Source organism: Phalacrocorax carbo, chromosome 5 (genome assembly GCF_963921805.1).
Source record: "Phalacrocorax carbo chromosome 5, bPhaCar2.1, whole genome shotgun sequence".
Classification (NCBI taxonomy): Eukaryota; Metazoa; Chordata; class Aves; order Suliformes; family Phalacrocoracidae; genus Phalacrocorax; species Phalacrocorax carbo.
This window is the reverse complement of record NC_087517.1, coordinates 31,131,109-31,148,536: the sequence shown is the minus strand read 5'-3', so window position 1 is coordinate 31,148,536 and position 17,428 is coordinate 31,131,109. Positions and strand designations below refer to the sequence as shown.

The following is a 17,428-nucleotide window of genomic DNA, read 5'->3' as shown; positions in this document are numbered from 1 at the left end:
TGCTAATTCCCGTATTCAACAGAAAAGGCATATAAAAAGGAAAAATTATTTTAATATCACAATGTGCCAAGTGAATGGCTAGTTTCCTAACACATAAAATTCTCAAAAGTGTACACATTAAATAATTGAAAAACCATTAGATCGGCTCCTTTGCCTACTACAAAATAGTTCCTGCTGCAGCTCCTGTAATGCCTGTTATATAGTTGTATGCTGCTACAGACCGTATATGCCAGTAGGTGTACACCATGCTAGCGGTATTTATTACCACAGGAAATGCTCCACATGACTGTGAGTGGCAGAGACAAGCAACAGAGCTGGCTCTGCTGCGCAGCAACTTCAACTCTTCTTGTGATTCGTGCAACATCCCTAGACACTCTGCATTCCGATCTTGCAACTCATGTAGCTGAAAGAGACGAGAGGCCATCATGTGACACTGGTAAGCTTCAAAGAAGAGACAGAATGAAACTGAATTAACTCCTATAGAAACCTGTATTGACTGATTCAACACTGTAGTATTTTTCCAACTGTATGGCACATGCCAACGTCTGGAATGGACAATGGTCAGCATAGCACCTGCACCGATTGTAGTGGTGAAGCATGAAGTCCAAATTAAGACTCAAAAGAGGAAGAAGTAGTATAAAATCCAAAGGAAAATACATTGGAAAACTCTGGAAGTACAGTAACTGCTGATGCGAAAGAAGCAAAAAAGAGAACTTCCTTAAAATCTACTGAGCTACAGTACTGTTGATATAATCAGTAATATTCAAACTAAAACACGCTCTTTCTTATAACTACTAAGAATAGTAAGACATCTCTACTTGGAACAACTTCCTTGCCTTTCATACTCCTGTGAACTACAAAAATATTTGTGTAGACTTAAAGAAAAATAATTATTCTTTTCCTCCAATCATATGACTCTAACCACAGTGAAAAATGAAAAGCCCTACATAATTAAAAAGCAATAGTTCCCATTCTCTCTTAGTTTTCTCTTTTTTTCAATTCCAAACATTTATCTGAATGTGTATATATAGAAGCCTTCAGTACCTCTGCTGTCAGTTGTCTCTGAGCATCTTTGGAAGCTTGTAAGTGAAGTTTCAGCTCCTCCTTTTCAATCACATGCTGAAAGCACAAAAAGGTGCTCATCATTTTCTAAGCCAATTTCCCTTAGAGAGTTGATCTTCTGCCATACTTCCCTGAAACAGCCACTCTCTTGCAGTGTAACCCCCTGGCTTGCAAGCTGATTTTTCCCTGCTGTAAGCACTGGTGGGCATATGCACGCATGCACAAACACACACGTGCACACAATCTTCATCAGCATTCCCTTACTTCTTTGAGTTTATGTTGAAGATCAACAATCTGAGACAAGAGGGATGAGATCTCTTCCTGGTAGCGAACCACCTCCTCACTCTTCTCTGACAATTCGTCCGTTATTCTGGAAATTTGAGCATTTGTTTGCCCTACGAATCATAGAAGGAACTTAGTAGAGAGCTTTTCCCAACAAAGACAAAAAAACAAACCCAGAAAAGATTAGTGAAAGTCAATAACGATCTGCAAAATTATCAATACTCTTAGGAAATCAATTCATAGTAGGTAAGAGCAGATGCCTTAGAACATCCATAGGGAAAAGATAAACAGTGGGGAGGAGGAGAAAGAGAGTTAACTTTAAATGCAGGTGTAACATATCAAGAGCTAAGTACACAGAACCTGAAATGCATATCACAGGTATGTGAAATGACCATAATAAAATCCAAAGTAAGCTGCTATAAAAAATTTCAAATCCCATACTGGCTCATGACCAAGGCCAGACTTGGAATATGCTGAAGTAGACAGGCTCTTAATTGATCTTGTTATTAACTACCATTCTCTGTAAGCAAAGGCATTTTGTTAGACCTTGTCAAGTGTAACATACACCTGTTCAGCTCTTGATTCTGGACACTATCTATTCCCCAAAGATCCACTGCATACAATTTCCAGTTTCTTTTTTTTCTCTGAAAGGCACTTCATCAAGTGAGATGACAAAGCAACTCAAAAAGCTGAAATCTTTTTATGCAGTTAGTCTTGCTCATATACTTGCCCTGAAAGCACAGCAAAGTCACAATAAAGTCTGATCGATCTTGCATAAAGGTCATGCTACAAATTTAGTGGTTATTGTACCTCACAGATTTACTGTAGAACAAGGTCCTGCCCATGGGCCTGTGGACATTTAAGCTCATAGTCAGACACCTTTTTCCTGAAGATACGAATTTTAAAGTTGTAGACTAGACAACCTTTGAGAGAAGATTTTTTCTGTGAGTCTGCGTTACCTAGCATGCCTGTATGTGCTTTAGAATTGGACAAAACAGAACTCACATTCTCACTGAAGGAAAAGAGAAGAGCTTATATGAAATAACTTCCATTTGAAAAGGATATATATTTTCTCAGAGGAGTGAACTAACTACCAAGTAAGTATCAATTCATAGTATTTTATGGTCATCTGGAACAAGAAAAATCAAGCAACAACCCATTCTTCTTTATGGTGGTGACAGAAAAATTTTTAACATCTTAAAATATAAGCTTAAGGTTATTATGCACAAAGGAAGCAGCACACATCAAATGCCTACAGCTAAAAAATTGTACCATCAGGTTACACAATCACCACACACACACACACACACAAAAAAAGGATTGTTCCTTATTGTTTCAGAGTACTTAGCAGGCATTTGTATAAGAGTAGATGCAATTCTTTGCAAGTAAGTGCTCCCCAAAGTAAATACGGACAACTGTTCTAGAGAAATGAAAACACCAGCCAATTTAAATGCTTTGGTTCATAAAACATATTTTAAAAATAAACTAATGTGTTCATAGATACACAGTAATTTAGAATGAGAATTTAAGAATCTATGGACTGATTACATTTCAATGTCAAATGTGCTGAATACTCTATAAAGAAGTATATTTTGTTGATTTTCCAGTGTCTGTAGGCTTCAGTTTAGGAGGTTTATGGACATTAGATTTGGTGTTCGTTTTCTCTCTCTAAACAGAGTACACATACCTGAAGCTGAATGCCAGAGTGAAACTTGGTGAAATACAGAAACAATTTTGCACTTGGGTAAAGAGCAAGACTTGAATAATTGGCACAAATTACTGAAGCTTATTTTCTGATTCAGAGATAACTAAGGTGTAGGCACTACGTACTTCAAATACCATTTTGCCATTGCAAGATACAGCCTGGATACTCACGGAGCTCTTTGACACAGTCATTGACCAGTTGCTGTTCCTTCTCTTCATATGTAATGGTTTCTGTCTTCAGATGGCAAGCCTTCAAGAAAATTATTGGTATTCCAATTTCAGTTTTTCTATACATATATTAATGTTATAAATTTACTAATGTTACTAAGTTTTATTTCTGAAATTCTTGCAACTGAAGAGTCTCCCTTCTATCTTCATAATTCCTATGCATCTGGCCATACTTCCTAACCATTTTTCCACCATAACCTGTTACCCTGAATTGTATTGGTCTTTTGAGTAAAAGACACACAGACACATGAACAAAACCTGACCTCTTGCCTGTAATAAAATACTGCTGCAAAAATATTTCATTTGGTAGGGAAAGTAAACCAACAAAGTAATCAGACGTAAGCAATTTAATTTGCTTCAAAACTTCTTAGACAAAAAAAATCTTGAAAACTGAATGATATGAGCCAAATCTTTTATGGCACTGAAAAAATCTCAGTAGAACAGCTTTTGGATATAATTTGTATACAGTGATACAAAACAGTCATACACTTCAAGAGAAACCCAGATGCGGGATTTTTCAACCATCCCGATTTATTTCACATTCAGCATATATGGTATACACTGTAAGTCAGATATACCTTCGATCGGAGAGCAAGATTCTCCTCTTCCAACTCTCTGAGTTTATCTTGCAAGACATCCAGCTGCAACAGATCGTGTGATACATTGAAAGACTCAGTGAAACGAAGAGGTGTGGAACAGCTGGAATCTGTTTCACTCTCCTCGGAAGCAATGGAAACAACACGAAGCAGGTCATCCTTCTTTGACAGTTCATGCTGCAGCTGGTTAACCTATGACAAAAGAAGATCACCAGCTCATTAAATACACTTTAGCTATACAATATTACAGCCTGTTATTTATACAGCCTCTTGGAACATCATTGCTCCAGTCTACAATGAGATTAAAAAATAGCTCACAGATCATGATCCATTTACTTATGTTTGCACAAAAGATTCAATCTGTATTTATTTTATAGGAAGTTCACAAAATAGTAATTTTAACACTGTAAGGGAAACTGAAAATTCAAGATAACACAAGAATGGACAACAGAACCAGAACCTACTTTTTTAGTTTACTTCAAAATAATTTTTCAGCTGCTTTAAAACATGTTTACATTTTAACACGCTACCATTTTGATTATGACCATTTTTCCAAACTGTAACTTCCTGAAGAAAAGGACTGATAGTCACCTATTTATATGTATAGACTGGTACCCCCCAGCCTAAACATTACACAAATAAAAAAGAGACACCTCATTTAGATAAATTCTATTTTGCATATCTAAAGTTTTATATGAACACATAAGTTTATGCTGTCCTACAGCTAGTTATGAGTATGTTTTTATTGCCAGCATACTGTTTTATACAAACAGCTAAATCCATTTCAGTGTAACTTACACTACATCTGTTGACCCCAGGATTAAAAAACTTGGGGATACTTTATCATTTGTCAACTATTTAATTCATTTTTAAGAAAGAAAAACAAAGCAAAGATTAGATCAAGTATCTGTGGTTAAAGGAACAGATAGAGTGAAGATGTTGAACAGAATTCAGCTTTCATTACATTTTATTTATTTATTTATTCATTCATTCTTAGTGTAAGCACCCCATTAAGCCAGATCACTTTCTGGCTCTTTCCTCACCTGTGAAGTTGTTACGTAGCAGGTCATGTCATATACCAACTATTTATTTTGACTTAAATTATTAGATTCTTAGTTTAACGGCAGGATATCAGACTGATGGTCAAAACAAACACTTTGAAAATGCAATCCTGCTGTAGATATATCATAATAATACTTAACATTCTCATAATTTCTCATTAATTACAATATGCATTCTTCATAGTCAATCTTGGACCAAGAAAGCTGATGGAACAATAACAATTAGGAAAAATGACATCTAAGTGTACTTCTGTAGTTTTAGAGCAGCAATCACCTGCTTTACAAATGAAATAATAGATTTCTATTAATCCTCTTACCTTCATCATAAAAAGGAAAAAAAGGGAGGATGGAAGGGAGAAAAAAGATCACTCACTCGATCTAGAGTTTGTCCTAACTGTTCTTCTAGTGCTTCATTCTGTTCTGTCAACAGATGGTTTCGCTTAAGCAGGGCTTGTCCAATTCGAGCTGCCAGTTCCAGGTCCCGATCCTTCTGCTCAAAAAATGAGAACAAATGTACACTTTTCTTCAGATAAGGTTTAAATTCAGAGCAGTTTTAGATTTTCCTAGCTATTGTTTAATGCATCTCCACTCTGAGGATCCCCTTCACTCTCAGATGGATCAACATTATCAGAACAATGATTAACGTTTCATCATCTGGACCCAGACCACATCCATAACTGTGTTTCTTTATATAGCACATTTTCTTCCACAGTCATTTGCAGTAACATGGGGAGGAGAAAGCACCAAACTTGGGGACAGTTCTGGTTTTTGTGTTGAGTACTGAAGAGGTTATATGGGCTCTGTTGAGTCATACAAAGAAACCACATACACTTAGGCCTGTAGTCTTTCAAGTGACACTTTCTCCAGACCAGGCTGCTTAACCTGAATAGTAATGAGAGGGTAGAAGCAAAGGAGCAACAGGAGAGCAGAAGAAAGCTCTTTATTTTTTACACCTCACTGGCTCCATGGGTGCCCACAGTTCTGCTAAATTTTGTTTCTGAGATGGTGCAACCCAATGGGCAGCTTCTTGTGCTTGATAAGCAGCTCCTGAAGATAAATGAACCAAAACATCCAGTAGCTGAATAAAACCTTCCTCAAATATATTAACAGAGCATTACAGAGATGAGCATACCTCAGCTAACAGATGTTTGACCGTGTCAGCATCACTGTAGGTTTTCTGCTCCACATTATCTGTGCCAAGAACTGAGAAGAGAAAAACATACTTAGTGAAGTAGCTTAAGTACAAGAACACTGCTGGGAAGGGAGAGAGCTAAAATTCAGAGGATGTTTATACAGTACTTAGTTGATGAAATTAGTGGAGGATATGACAATGCATCTTAACTTCAGAAATATAAAACAATAATCACTTGGGAGACTGATACAATGAGTTATTGAACATTTACACCTTTCAGCAATTTTAGCTAAAACTTGAGGTGCTCACACATCCTTCAAATTTAGAAAAAGGAGAAAAATCTCTTAATATGAACTTTTTGAATGCAGCTAAGCTACTAAATCATCCAGCCTGCTGGGGAGAGGGAAGAGTATATTGGAGCATATGCAAATATAGCTGAACACACCTGCAGACTTTATCCTTGAAACAAAATTCCCATTAATGTGTATGATAGCTATACACAGGAAGTATGGAGACCCCAGAGACTAGTCATGGAAACATAGTGATTAAGTGCTTGATCATTTTGGAAACAGTTAAAAAGAAATGGGATAACGTCCATCTGCAATTCAGATGTAGCAGTAAATCCTATCTTACTGACCGAGTGACTTGAACGTTTGAAGAGTTTGTAGAACTATTAAAAAACTGAGAACAAGTAGGATTGAAAAACAGGACTGAGTCAAGAATAAACAAAGCATGAAGAGTTTGTGACAACACTGAACAAAACACAGTGCTAAAACAGAAAGCACTGGGCTGCTCTAGTTCTTGTCCTGAGAAATAGAAGGTGCTAGTGAAGAAAAAAATTACCTTGTGCAAATTTGTGAGATCCAGCCAAGGAGGAGGAAGGAAGTTCAATAAGAGCTAGAGTGACAGAAAATGAAAGATGGGGGGGAGAACAAAGAGGAGAAACAATTGAAATGTAAGGAAATAGGTGATTTATTTGCATGCATCCACCACCATGAAAAATAAATGCATGTGTAAACGTACTTTTTACACTATTAAAACTTTCTTAGAACTTTTAAAGAAACATTTAAATATCATTTTCTCCAGGAGCAGAATTATACTTCTCACTTGCAGGTGACAGATGTTTGCGCTTGTCCAAGTTCAACAGAAATTTGCTGGTTTTCCTTTATGGGACCAGGATCCTGAAGGTCTAAGTTAACCTGTTTTGAAACTAATTCCATCATCACTCCACTGCAAAATAAGATTACTATGGACTTGATCTAAATCTATTTCTGAAGATTTCCTTGACTCTTCTACCTTGCTTAAATCCAGTTCATACTTTGAATACCTAGTAGTATTGGTTTTCAGGTTTTTTTCTTTGTTCTTTTTGAGGACTGCACACTTAGTTCTGAGACAGTGAAGTGTCAAGCTGAAGTGCACGCTAACCTTCTTTTTATATGTTATATAAGCTATGTATGTTCTTTACATACATAATGTCCATAATTAACCTTTTAAAACATAACACTAAGGCTATGTTAGGAAGAAAAACAAGTTGCATTTTGGTATAGAAAGACATTTTCTTGCAGTCTTGAAAGACAGGATAACAGAAAAAACAATGTAGAAGAAAACGGTTTACTGAACTGTTTCTCTAAGAGCTTAACAGAAAAATAAAACAAACTAACAAATCAAATGCTTTTTATCAAGCAGATCAGTAGGCATAAAACCCCAATACACGCTGTTCAAGTATTTAGGAGCTTTGAACTTAACAGTAGTGCCATTTATTATTACTTGTATTTCTAAGCAGGGCAAAAATAGAAACTTTTCACAAAATTTAAAGTACCTATCTCTCAGTAGCATAAGTAGCATTTGGGAGGTCAATTTTACTGTACCGCTTAGTTGCTGATATTGGTTGCCAAGAGGGGACTCAAAACTCATCTGGCTTACTAGTATTTGGAAAAGTCACTGCACATACATAGTAAGTTTCAGCCATTACAGACAGAATATTATAGCCAGCACTCCTGTGGTAACTCTGACCACCAAGCGATTTCAGGGTAAAAGTTTCTATCCAATGCTAAGTCACCTTAATAGAGATTTATACTAATTACATACAAAGTTACTCAGGTAGCTAGGTTACTAAAATCAATTTCCTAAAAGTAAATATATTTACTCTGATAAATGAAATCACAGAACTAACAGCTTTGAAACTTAGCTCTATACAACTTTTGTTATTTTCTCACAGTACAGCATCAAAGTTATGCATATTTTGTACAAATCTCTCTTGTGAACACGCACATATGCGATCACTCCTCACTCACCTTGCCAAGCGAAAGCTGCAAGAAACTCTTCATTTTGGTTAATATTCTTGTTATTTTGTGCCATGTCCCTTTATTAAGCCATACAAACTAGTTCTAAAGACAGACGTTTTGTAATTCAGAGCTTCTTATGCGACCACAGATGAAGCAGAAAGTATTCTTCCACCTCACTCAAAACACTGCCAGTGGGAACTCAATGTGTCATTGGATGAACCTTCTGACAGGCAGCAGCCACCATAAAAAAGAGGAGGAGCTCGAGTGCAATAACTGTTGTGTTTGTTTTTTTTCTCTTAGAAGTCAACTACAAATTCACTCACACCATGAGTTTAGCATTCTTTTTAAGAAAAAGTTATAAAAATGTTTCCATAAATATACAGGGAAGGGGAGATATACACATAAAAAATGCAAGTTACACTTCAAGAGTATGACTGTCACATTTATTCCCAATTCCAGTCAACAGAAAGAAAGATACAAATTTCACCTAACAAGCTCTTCAGCGATGATTATAACTAGATCTTGATTTATGTCTGTATTTGTCTGGGACCTTTCAAGTATCTCCCTGTAAGTTACTAGGCTCAGAAAAGCTAATAGGATGACTACTACATTCAATCTCTTTAGACAATTTCTAGGAGAAACATAAACTGTATTTAACTTGAGTTTATGACTCAGCAGTTACAACATCATTCTTAAATGATAGAATTAGTTTTGTATGTTATGCCTAACAGTTATCTTTTAACTTAATGTCAGTCATTGTTACAGCTCATTTTTGAGAATGTCAAGAAAACATCTATGGCAACTGCTCAAAAAAACTCTCACAAGCAGTTTACTATTTTCACAGGACACTTTCTATAGTTAAAAAGAGTATCCCACTGGGTGAAAGAGGAAGACACCACTTTCTGTAGTACCTTGACAGCCAAAAAATACCACTGCCTTCATTAAAACGTTGTCGATAAATCCCCTTCCTCCCACTGCAGTTCGGAAACTCAGGCTCACACTGACTGAAGGTCATTCTCTCAGAGTTCTGTACTTCATCACACTGGAACCGCAGGTGTCAGCCAAAGAGCTTCAGCGGAGCTACATTTGATGTAAAGTTCCTCCCAGCACTGACAGACTCTGATCCCGCTTACTTATAATCAAATCTTAGAGGCAAGTACACACCCCACTGACTACACAGCTGCTTCCAGTGAACTACAAAAGTGCTCACTCAACTATTAATATTGCAAACATAAATGATTTTTTTATCAGAAACAGACCGAGCAATAAACATTAAGTGGCTTTCCAAATACTTTCCACAGTCAAAAAAAGTTCCAAGCCTGCAATTTCAACTGATAACAGGACTGCTTTAAATTTTCGAGTACTGCATTCTTAGGAGATAATATTTTACTTTTACTTACTCATTTGTTATACACCCTGGGTGGAGCCTTAAAGCACAAACAACAACCAAATAACCCTTTCAGAGGTGGCATGTACAAGGAGGAGGTATCTTCAAGGAAGATTCCTTCCTGGAATTGGAAGGGCAGATGACAGATGATCGGGATCAAGGTCTTTCTGGGAGCAGTCGTCTAGGCAGCCTACCCCCTACATCACAACTACTCACATTAAGAAAGAAGGACAGTTGTCATAGGTGACTCCCTTCTGAGGGGAACAGAGGGTCCACTATGCCAACCAGACCTAACCCACAGGGAGGTCTGCTGCTTTCCTGGGGCCAGAGTAAGGCATGTTGCTAAGAAGCTCCCTAGTCTGGTAAGCTCCTCAGACTATTACCCACTATTGTTTCTCCATGTTGGCAGAGAAGACGTAGCAAGGAGAAGTCCAAAGGCTGTCAAAAGGGACTTCAGAGCCTTGAGACAGATGGTTGAAGGTTCAGGTACTCAGGGAGTATTTTCCTTGATCCTCTCAGTATCAGGGAAGAATACTGAATGGAACAGGCAGGTCCAGCTCATCAACATGTGGCTCCAAGGCTGGTGTCATAGGTGGAATTTTGGCTTTTTCGGTATACCATCACAGGATGGTATACTCAACACCAGGTCTGCTGACATCTGATGGTATTCAGCTTTCTCAGAAGGGGAAAATGGTTTTTGCTCAGGAGCTAGCAGGGCTGATTGACAGGGCTTTAAACAAAACTGGAAGGGGGAAGGAGGTGGTACCAAGCTAATCAGTAATGAGCAATGGGTAGACTCACCAAAGTTGGAGGAGCTGTGTGCTAGTGAGACTCCTCAGCTTGCTACATTTGGTGATGGGCACAAGGAGCCACACTTGAAGCGTTTTTACAGAAATACGTGCAGCACGAGGAACAAGCAAGAGGAGCTGGAAGCCTTGGCCCAGTCCCAGAGGTATGACATCATTGGCATAAATGAAACCTGGTGGGACGAGTCCTGTGACTGGTGTGCCATGATGGATGGTTACAAGCTCTTTAGGAGAGATGGGCAGGGCAGGTGAGGCCGGGCGTGGCATTATATGTAGCGAAAGAGCTGGAATGCAAACAGGTCCAGAAGGTTCCTAAACCATCTGGATGTCAACTTTTTGGTATAGGTACTAAGGGAAACAACCAGGAAGGTTGCCTTCCTTGACTTGCTGTTTACTAACAGAGAGGGCCTCGTGGGAGAAGTGGAGATCAGGGGCCACCTTGGCCACAGTGACCATGAAGCAGTCAAGTTTAGAATCTATGGTGACAGGAGGGAAGCTGCCAGCAAGACCTCAACTCTGGACATGAGGAGAGCAGACTTTAGGTTGCTCAGGGTCCCCTGGGGAAAAGCTTTTGAAGGTGCTGGGGTCCATCAGTGCTGGCCACTTTTTAGGTGTCACCTCCTAAAAGCACACCAGCAGGCAATCCCAAAGCGTAGGAAGTCAAGCAGGCGAGGCAAAATATTCTTTCTGAAATAAGCAGAAAAAAAGAAAGTATATGGCCAGTGGAAGCAAGCTCAGGTGACATGGGAGGACTACAGGGATGCTGCTCGCCACTGCAGGGAGGAAATATGTGCAGCCAGAGCTCAGCTAGAGTTGAAGCTGGCCAGTTCTGTGAGGGACAATAAGAAGGGCTTTTAAAAACACATTAATGGCAAAAGACAGGCCAGAAATAACATTGGCCCATTGCTTGATGAGAATGGTCACCTCACAAGCCGGGATATAAAGAAGGCAGAGATGTTTAATGCTGTCTTCGCCTTGGTCTTCAACACTGATGGTGGGCTCTGGGACCCCCAGGGCCCTGAGCTAGAGAACCATGACTGTGGGAATGATAAACTTCTAATAAACCCTGATCTTGTGCAGGACTTGCTGCTCCAGCTGCATCCCTCTAAGTCGATGGGGCCTGATGGGATTCATCCAAGGGTACTTAAAGAGCTGGCTGATGTCATAGCGAGGCATCTCTCTCTCAATGATTTTTCAATGCTTTTGGGAATCTGGAGAGGTCCCAGTTGACTGGAAGGTGGAAAACATTGTCCCAATCTTCAAGAGGGGCAGCAGGGATGACCCTGGTAACTGCAGACCTGTCAGTCTCCCTTCTGTGCCTGGTAAAATTATGGAGAAGATTATTCTGGGAGTTACTGAAAAACACCTGAAAGACAACACAGTCATTGGTCCCAGTCAGCATGGGTTCATGAGGGGAAAGTCCTGCCTAACAAATATGATTTCCTTCCATGACAAGGTCACCCACTGAGTTGACCAAGGAAAGCCTGTTGATGTGATCTTTTTGGATTCCAGTAAAGCTTTTGATACTGTCTCTCACAGTATCCTCCTGGACAAATTGTCCAACATACAGCTGGATAAACACATAATGCAGTGGGTGAGCAATTGCCTGATGGGTTGGGCTCAAAGGGTCATAGTACATGGGGTTACATCAGGCTGATGTCCAGTCACTAGTGGGGTTCCGCAGGGATCCATCTTGGGGCCAGTACTCTTTAATCTCTTTGTTAATGACTTGGATGCAGGACTTGAAAGAATACTAATTAAGTTTGCAGGTGACACAAAACTGAGAGGAGCTGTTGACACTCTTGAGGGCAGAGAGGCCCTGCAGAGAGATCTGGACAGGCTGGAGAGCTGGACAATCACCAACCATATGAAGTTTAGAAAGGGCAAGTGCTGGATTTTACACCTGGGGCACAGCAACCCTGGCTGTACATACAGACTGGGCAATGAGAGGCTGCAGAGCAGCTCTGCAGAGAGGGACCTGGAGGTTCCGTTCAACAGCAAGCTGAGCATGAGCCAACAATGTGCCTTGGCAGCCAAGAGAGCCAAAAGTGTCCTGGGGTGCATCAAGCACTGCATTGAAGCCAGCTGAGGGGGATGATTGTCCCACTCTGCTCTGCACTGGTGCGGCCTCACCTTGAGTACTGTGTGCAGTTTTGGGTGTCACAGTACATTAAGAATATAAAGCTACTGGAAAATGTCCAGAGGAGGGCCACAAGGTTGGTGAAGGGTTTAGAGGGGAAGCCATATAAGGAGCGGCTAAAGTCACTTGGTTTGTTCAGCCTGGAGAAGAGGAGACTGAGGGGAGACCTCACCGCGGCCTACAGCTTCCTCACAAGGGAGGAGGAGGGGCAGGTGCTGATCTCTTCTCTCTGGTGACCAATGACAGGACCCGAGGGAATGGCAGGAAGATGTGGCAGGGGAGGTTTAGGTTGGATATTAGGAAAAGGTTCTTCAACCAGGCGGTGGTGGAGCACTGAAACAGGCTCCCCAGGGAGGCAGTCATGGCACCAAGCCTGACACTATTCAAGAAGCACTTGGACAACACCGTGAGAGATATGATGTGAATTTGGGGTTGTCCTGTGCAGGGACAGGAGTTGGACTTGATGATCCTTGTGGGTCCCTTCCAGCTCAGAACATTGTATTCTATAAGCACAAATTGTATATAAATACCAAGTTCACTCTCCCAAGTGGTTTGTTCCAATAGTTCCAATATATGGGGGAAACTTCCCCATTTCTCCAAAGCAATTACAATGCATTCTCCTCTTTTCATGTGAAAACACTTGAAACTACAGGCAAGTATGTGTTCAGTTATTTTGGCAGCCTTTTATACGTTTGATTTTTGACATATTAAAGGTTTCTTCATGTGATCAGAAGCTGTCCATTTTCTTCATTATGATCTGCTAGGTTTAAAGATAAGTTACATAGTATTTTCAAAACTGGAAGGCAGTGATCAACACTGATCTAGTACCCACCTATCTGGCATTCATACCATTTCTATCTCCAGAAGTAACCACTAACAGCATTTAAAAAGCAATACTGCATAGAACATCAAGGCAAACATCTTCAGAAGAACCATTATTAGCATTAGAAGCTTCATTAACATTCCTGAAAACAGAGCTGCTGCATAGTCCATAGCTCTTGTATTACATCTAATCTAGCACAATTCTAGGTTCCTGCCTCTTTTTCACTATCACATGTTCCCACTCTTATTTCTATGTGAAATCTAATGATCAGGCAGCCATGGGACATGCTAAATCAGCCCTCAGAATTGCAGTGCTGAACTACAGGACTTCACCTGAACTCAGCTTTTTCTTCCACCTGTCCGAAGTTTTCCAGATTTGAGCACTTTATAATATTAATATTATTTTTTTGTTTACCGTTTTCTTACAGTTTTCTCTTCAATAATTAAAAACAAAACAAAACAACAATGAAAAAAAAACCCAACCAAAAAAAACCCCCATCCTAGGCCCAAATATACTCACTCATGTAACGGAAAGGCTCCTCATCATGAACTGGAGAAGTGATTTCAGGAAGATGTCCATGGCAGGCAGGGGACTGAATCCAGTCTTGATTTTCATACAGATACAGAGAGTCCACTCGTAGCTTGTAATCTGGCAACTGTTCTTCTAGCATGTTCACCAGCTCCACCTCAGGAAGGTCCTCACTGGAGCAGACATCTGAAAGTGAGTAAATGCCAGTAATAGTATATTACTATTAAATATAACCTATATTTAATATTGCTACAGTAGTATCCATTCTTATACTATAAAATACTTTATGAACTGCCAGTAGATTTGAAAAGAATTAGTCAGTACTGGACAAATTACCAGAATACTTATTGAATCAATACTCGATTTACATTGTAATATTTGGAAGTTCCTCATCGCCAACTGACTCCACAACTTTCTGGAACGCTGATCTATCCATGACTCCCTCCGACTTCTTGAATATGATGAGATTCAATTTCTATCTTTTTCTTTTCATTGAGCTAAAACTACATTTTACCAGCTATTGATTTGGTAAGGTTTCATTGGCTTTAGCATAGTTACACTTCCCTTTTCTGAAGGAAATTCACATTTTTATTGTTCTTCTGATTATTCTTTTGTTTGGTAATGAATATAGATGTAAACAATCTTAAAGTAACTAGAAAAATCAACTGAACGCTGCCTTGAAATCAAGGAACTAATATAAAATTCCATTATCATCCATATAGAATCACACTCTGAGAAACTCAATACTCAAAATCCTGGAAAGGAAGTTTAGCTCTTCCTGTGTTGTGCTGTCCTTCCCTTAACCTCTTTGCAATTATTACAAAAAAAAGAAACACTAATTCTAAGTTGCTAAAATACTGCATATCAAAGCTGTATGATAATTATCTTTCGAACATTTCCACTAAAGATGAAGACTATCTTCAATATCTTTCAATGGAAAAAATGCCAATGTTGATTATTGACACTGAGAATTTTACAGAGAACATTTTACAGTGGAAGCTGATTTTACAAGCTAGTTAAGAGGACTCACCATCTTTCTTCATTTGCAGTATCAGATAAGCAATAGAAAGAATGTGAAACCTAATGTTGTCTTCAGGTTTATGTTCTGCAAGATGTTAAGATACATTCAGGATTTGTAACAGTTAATTTTTCAACTTACCAGAGACGCCCTCCAAGCCCCTGTGATTAAAATTCATGAGTCCTTTCTTCTCAGTTCAGTTCTTTGGAAATAGCATTCTGTAGTCAGATTGTGCACCGTCCCTTTATTGCTTTCGTAGAAAGATGGCTTTGGTTTAGAAACAGAGGAAGTGAGAGCCATCAAGCCACCGAGACACTAACAAATCTTGCATCAACTCACTTCTGTAGACTGGTTCATACTCCAGATCTATTGCCATCTTAGGACATGCTTATTTCACCTGGGTTACTACCGAGCAGAAGAAATATCAACAGGATATTTCATGTAAGCTTCATGAGCTTCTCAGCTCAGCCATCATCTAGAAATAAAACAAAGAGAAGGCTGAAGTTTAACAGACGTCACTCTTTCAAATGAGACAGGTAAATTAACGTGACTTCATCTCTTTCAGTCTGAATCTCCTCCCTGTACTATCATTTAACTAACCAAAAAACAACAAAAAAGTAAACAAACATTTAAATCCCCAGTTTACACATTACATGTAAAATGTAGCATTAAAAATAGGTCTTTTCCCTGCAGACATAACACCTCACCTTCAGCACTGACTTTGTCAATTACCTATTTGTCTATACTATTCCTCCTCTTCTAGATAATATTCAGCGTACAACAGGTTCATTCACTGAAATGAGGCCCTTCCCTTTTACTCTAAAGGACAGCAGCTCCAACTAAACAGAAATTTTCTTCAGGCTACTACATTTATTTAAAGTGATGGATTCTAAAGGCAGGATTTCAAAACTGTCATTCTTAACATTTTGATTGTTAAAAAAAAGTTTTATAGGAATGTTTGCTTTATTCCCTTCCCCTTTAGAAGTCTGTTAATTAAAAATTGGATCTATCAGAAATTTACTTTGTGGATCATGACAAAATTTGTGTTTCCTCTTCAGCAGGGACTCACTTAAACCAGAAATGAAACTACCATAAATAACTGAGATAACTTATCAGAACAGTTTAATAAAGTAAAAATTCTGCTGTCCCCTTGCCAACACCAATCAATCATCTTCCATGTAAAATGCAAGAGTAGTCCTAGATGACAGAAAAATATAAAATGAAAGAGAACAAAAGTCTCATTTTCCCTCCTCCTACATTCAGTAAACACAGAATTCTCTTGAAATCCTACACTAATTTCAAATTTGCTCTTACAAGTTTCTTTAAGATGTCCCATCACCATGCACAACAATCACAGGTTTGTCTCACTGTCTCTAGCAACCTCTCGTTTGACAAGATCAAAATGGACAGTGCAACAACTTTTTAAAGAAAGCCTACAGCCTGCCAGTTTATATGCTTGTAGACTATGGCAGGAGATCAAAAAAGAACTTTCTTCCATTAAGGTCAGCTTATACTTGTGAGCAATACCTTCTTGCTTTGCCATTTATTTCTTTATATATATACTTTATTTACCAGCTCTAATTATCCATATTAGACACTTATTAAAACCAGTAAGACTGCGATTTCAGAAACATTTGCTATCTGAATATATAGCTGCTTCTAACACTAGTTTGTGAGTTTTTTTCAAAAGGCTGCTTTTTAAATGGATTGCTGAAAAGCACTAACTACACCCCCCTCCCACCCCCCCCCCAAAAAAACCCCAACTCAATACAGCAGAAAATGACACTTATGACTGATGTAGATCCACACAACCAAGATGATTTTATCTTGTAACAAAAAGAGTCACTGTAGAGCAAGACAAAATTCAGCGGCATAAGAGAGTTTCTTCACAACTCGCATCTTTTTCCTCTGAGTTTTAATCATGTAAAAATGAATGCTGTTTCCCCTCAAGATTGGTTTTAATCTCTCTACTAAGTAGTGCAAAGCAGAAACACTATTTGCTGCAGGTCAATCTCAGTTCAGCCAAAGAGAGACAAAAAAAGAAAAAAATAATTTGGTTCAGTTTTCTGGTGCATCAGGCCAACATCAAGCTATTGAACTGAAAGGGCAGCCTCATTTGTAAAACCTTTGAGAAGTTTGCTAGATAAGCAAACACCATAAAAGTTAATGCTCACATTTCCTATGCTTCTTATAGCTTTAGTACAGTGTGCCACGGGGCAACTTCTCTGGAAATTTGATCAGCTAACGCACTGTGCAGTACCACCCTAAAAAGTGCTCCATGACCTTTTTACTCTGCAGGTATAAAACTGTTCCCTATGGGCAGATTCCTTCAGCAAGTTACAACTATAATTAAATATATTTGGATAAAACCCATAA

At 38.8% G+C, this 17,428-nt stretch overlaps 1 protein-coding gene across 4 annotated transcripts in view; it reads right to left on the bottom strand.

Moving 5' to 3' along the window:
- Positions 1 to 17,428, bottom strand: part of TRAK2 (trafficking kinesin protein 2) — a 28,628-nt gene that overhangs the window by 6,489 nt on the left and 4,711 nt on the right. Inside the window, exons 2-11 of one of the 4 annotated variants that reach the window (XM_064451872.1) lie at positions 15,194 to 15,527; positions 14,026 to 14,220; positions 6,909 to 6,962; positions 6,066 to 6,136; positions 5,307 to 5,423; positions 3,855 to 4,064; positions 3,220 to 3,298; positions 1,327 to 1,457; positions 1,045 to 1,119; positions 269 to 403 (exon numbers count right to left, since the gene is read on the bottom strand). In XM_064451872.1, the coding sequence (XP_064307942.1) occupies positions 269 to 403; positions 1,045 to 1,119; positions 1,327 to 1,457; positions 3,220 to 3,298; positions 3,855 to 4,064; positions 5,307 to 5,423; positions 6,066 to 6,136; positions 6,909 to 6,962; positions 14,026 to 14,220; positions 15,194 to 15,230 (1,104 nt within the window). In that variant the 5' untranslated portion in view covers positions 15,231 to 15,527. Of the gene's footprint in view, positions 1 to 265; positions 404 to 1,044; positions 1,120 to 1,326; positions 1,458 to 3,219; positions 3,299 to 3,854; positions 4,065 to 5,306; positions 5,424 to 6,065; positions 6,137 to 6,908; positions 6,963 to 8,359; positions 8,705 to 14,025; positions 14,221 to 15,193; positions 15,528 to 17,428 lie in introns of those variants that run through there. The other 3 variants (XM_064451870.1, XM_064451873.1, XM_064451874.1) reach the window with 3 other exon arrangements.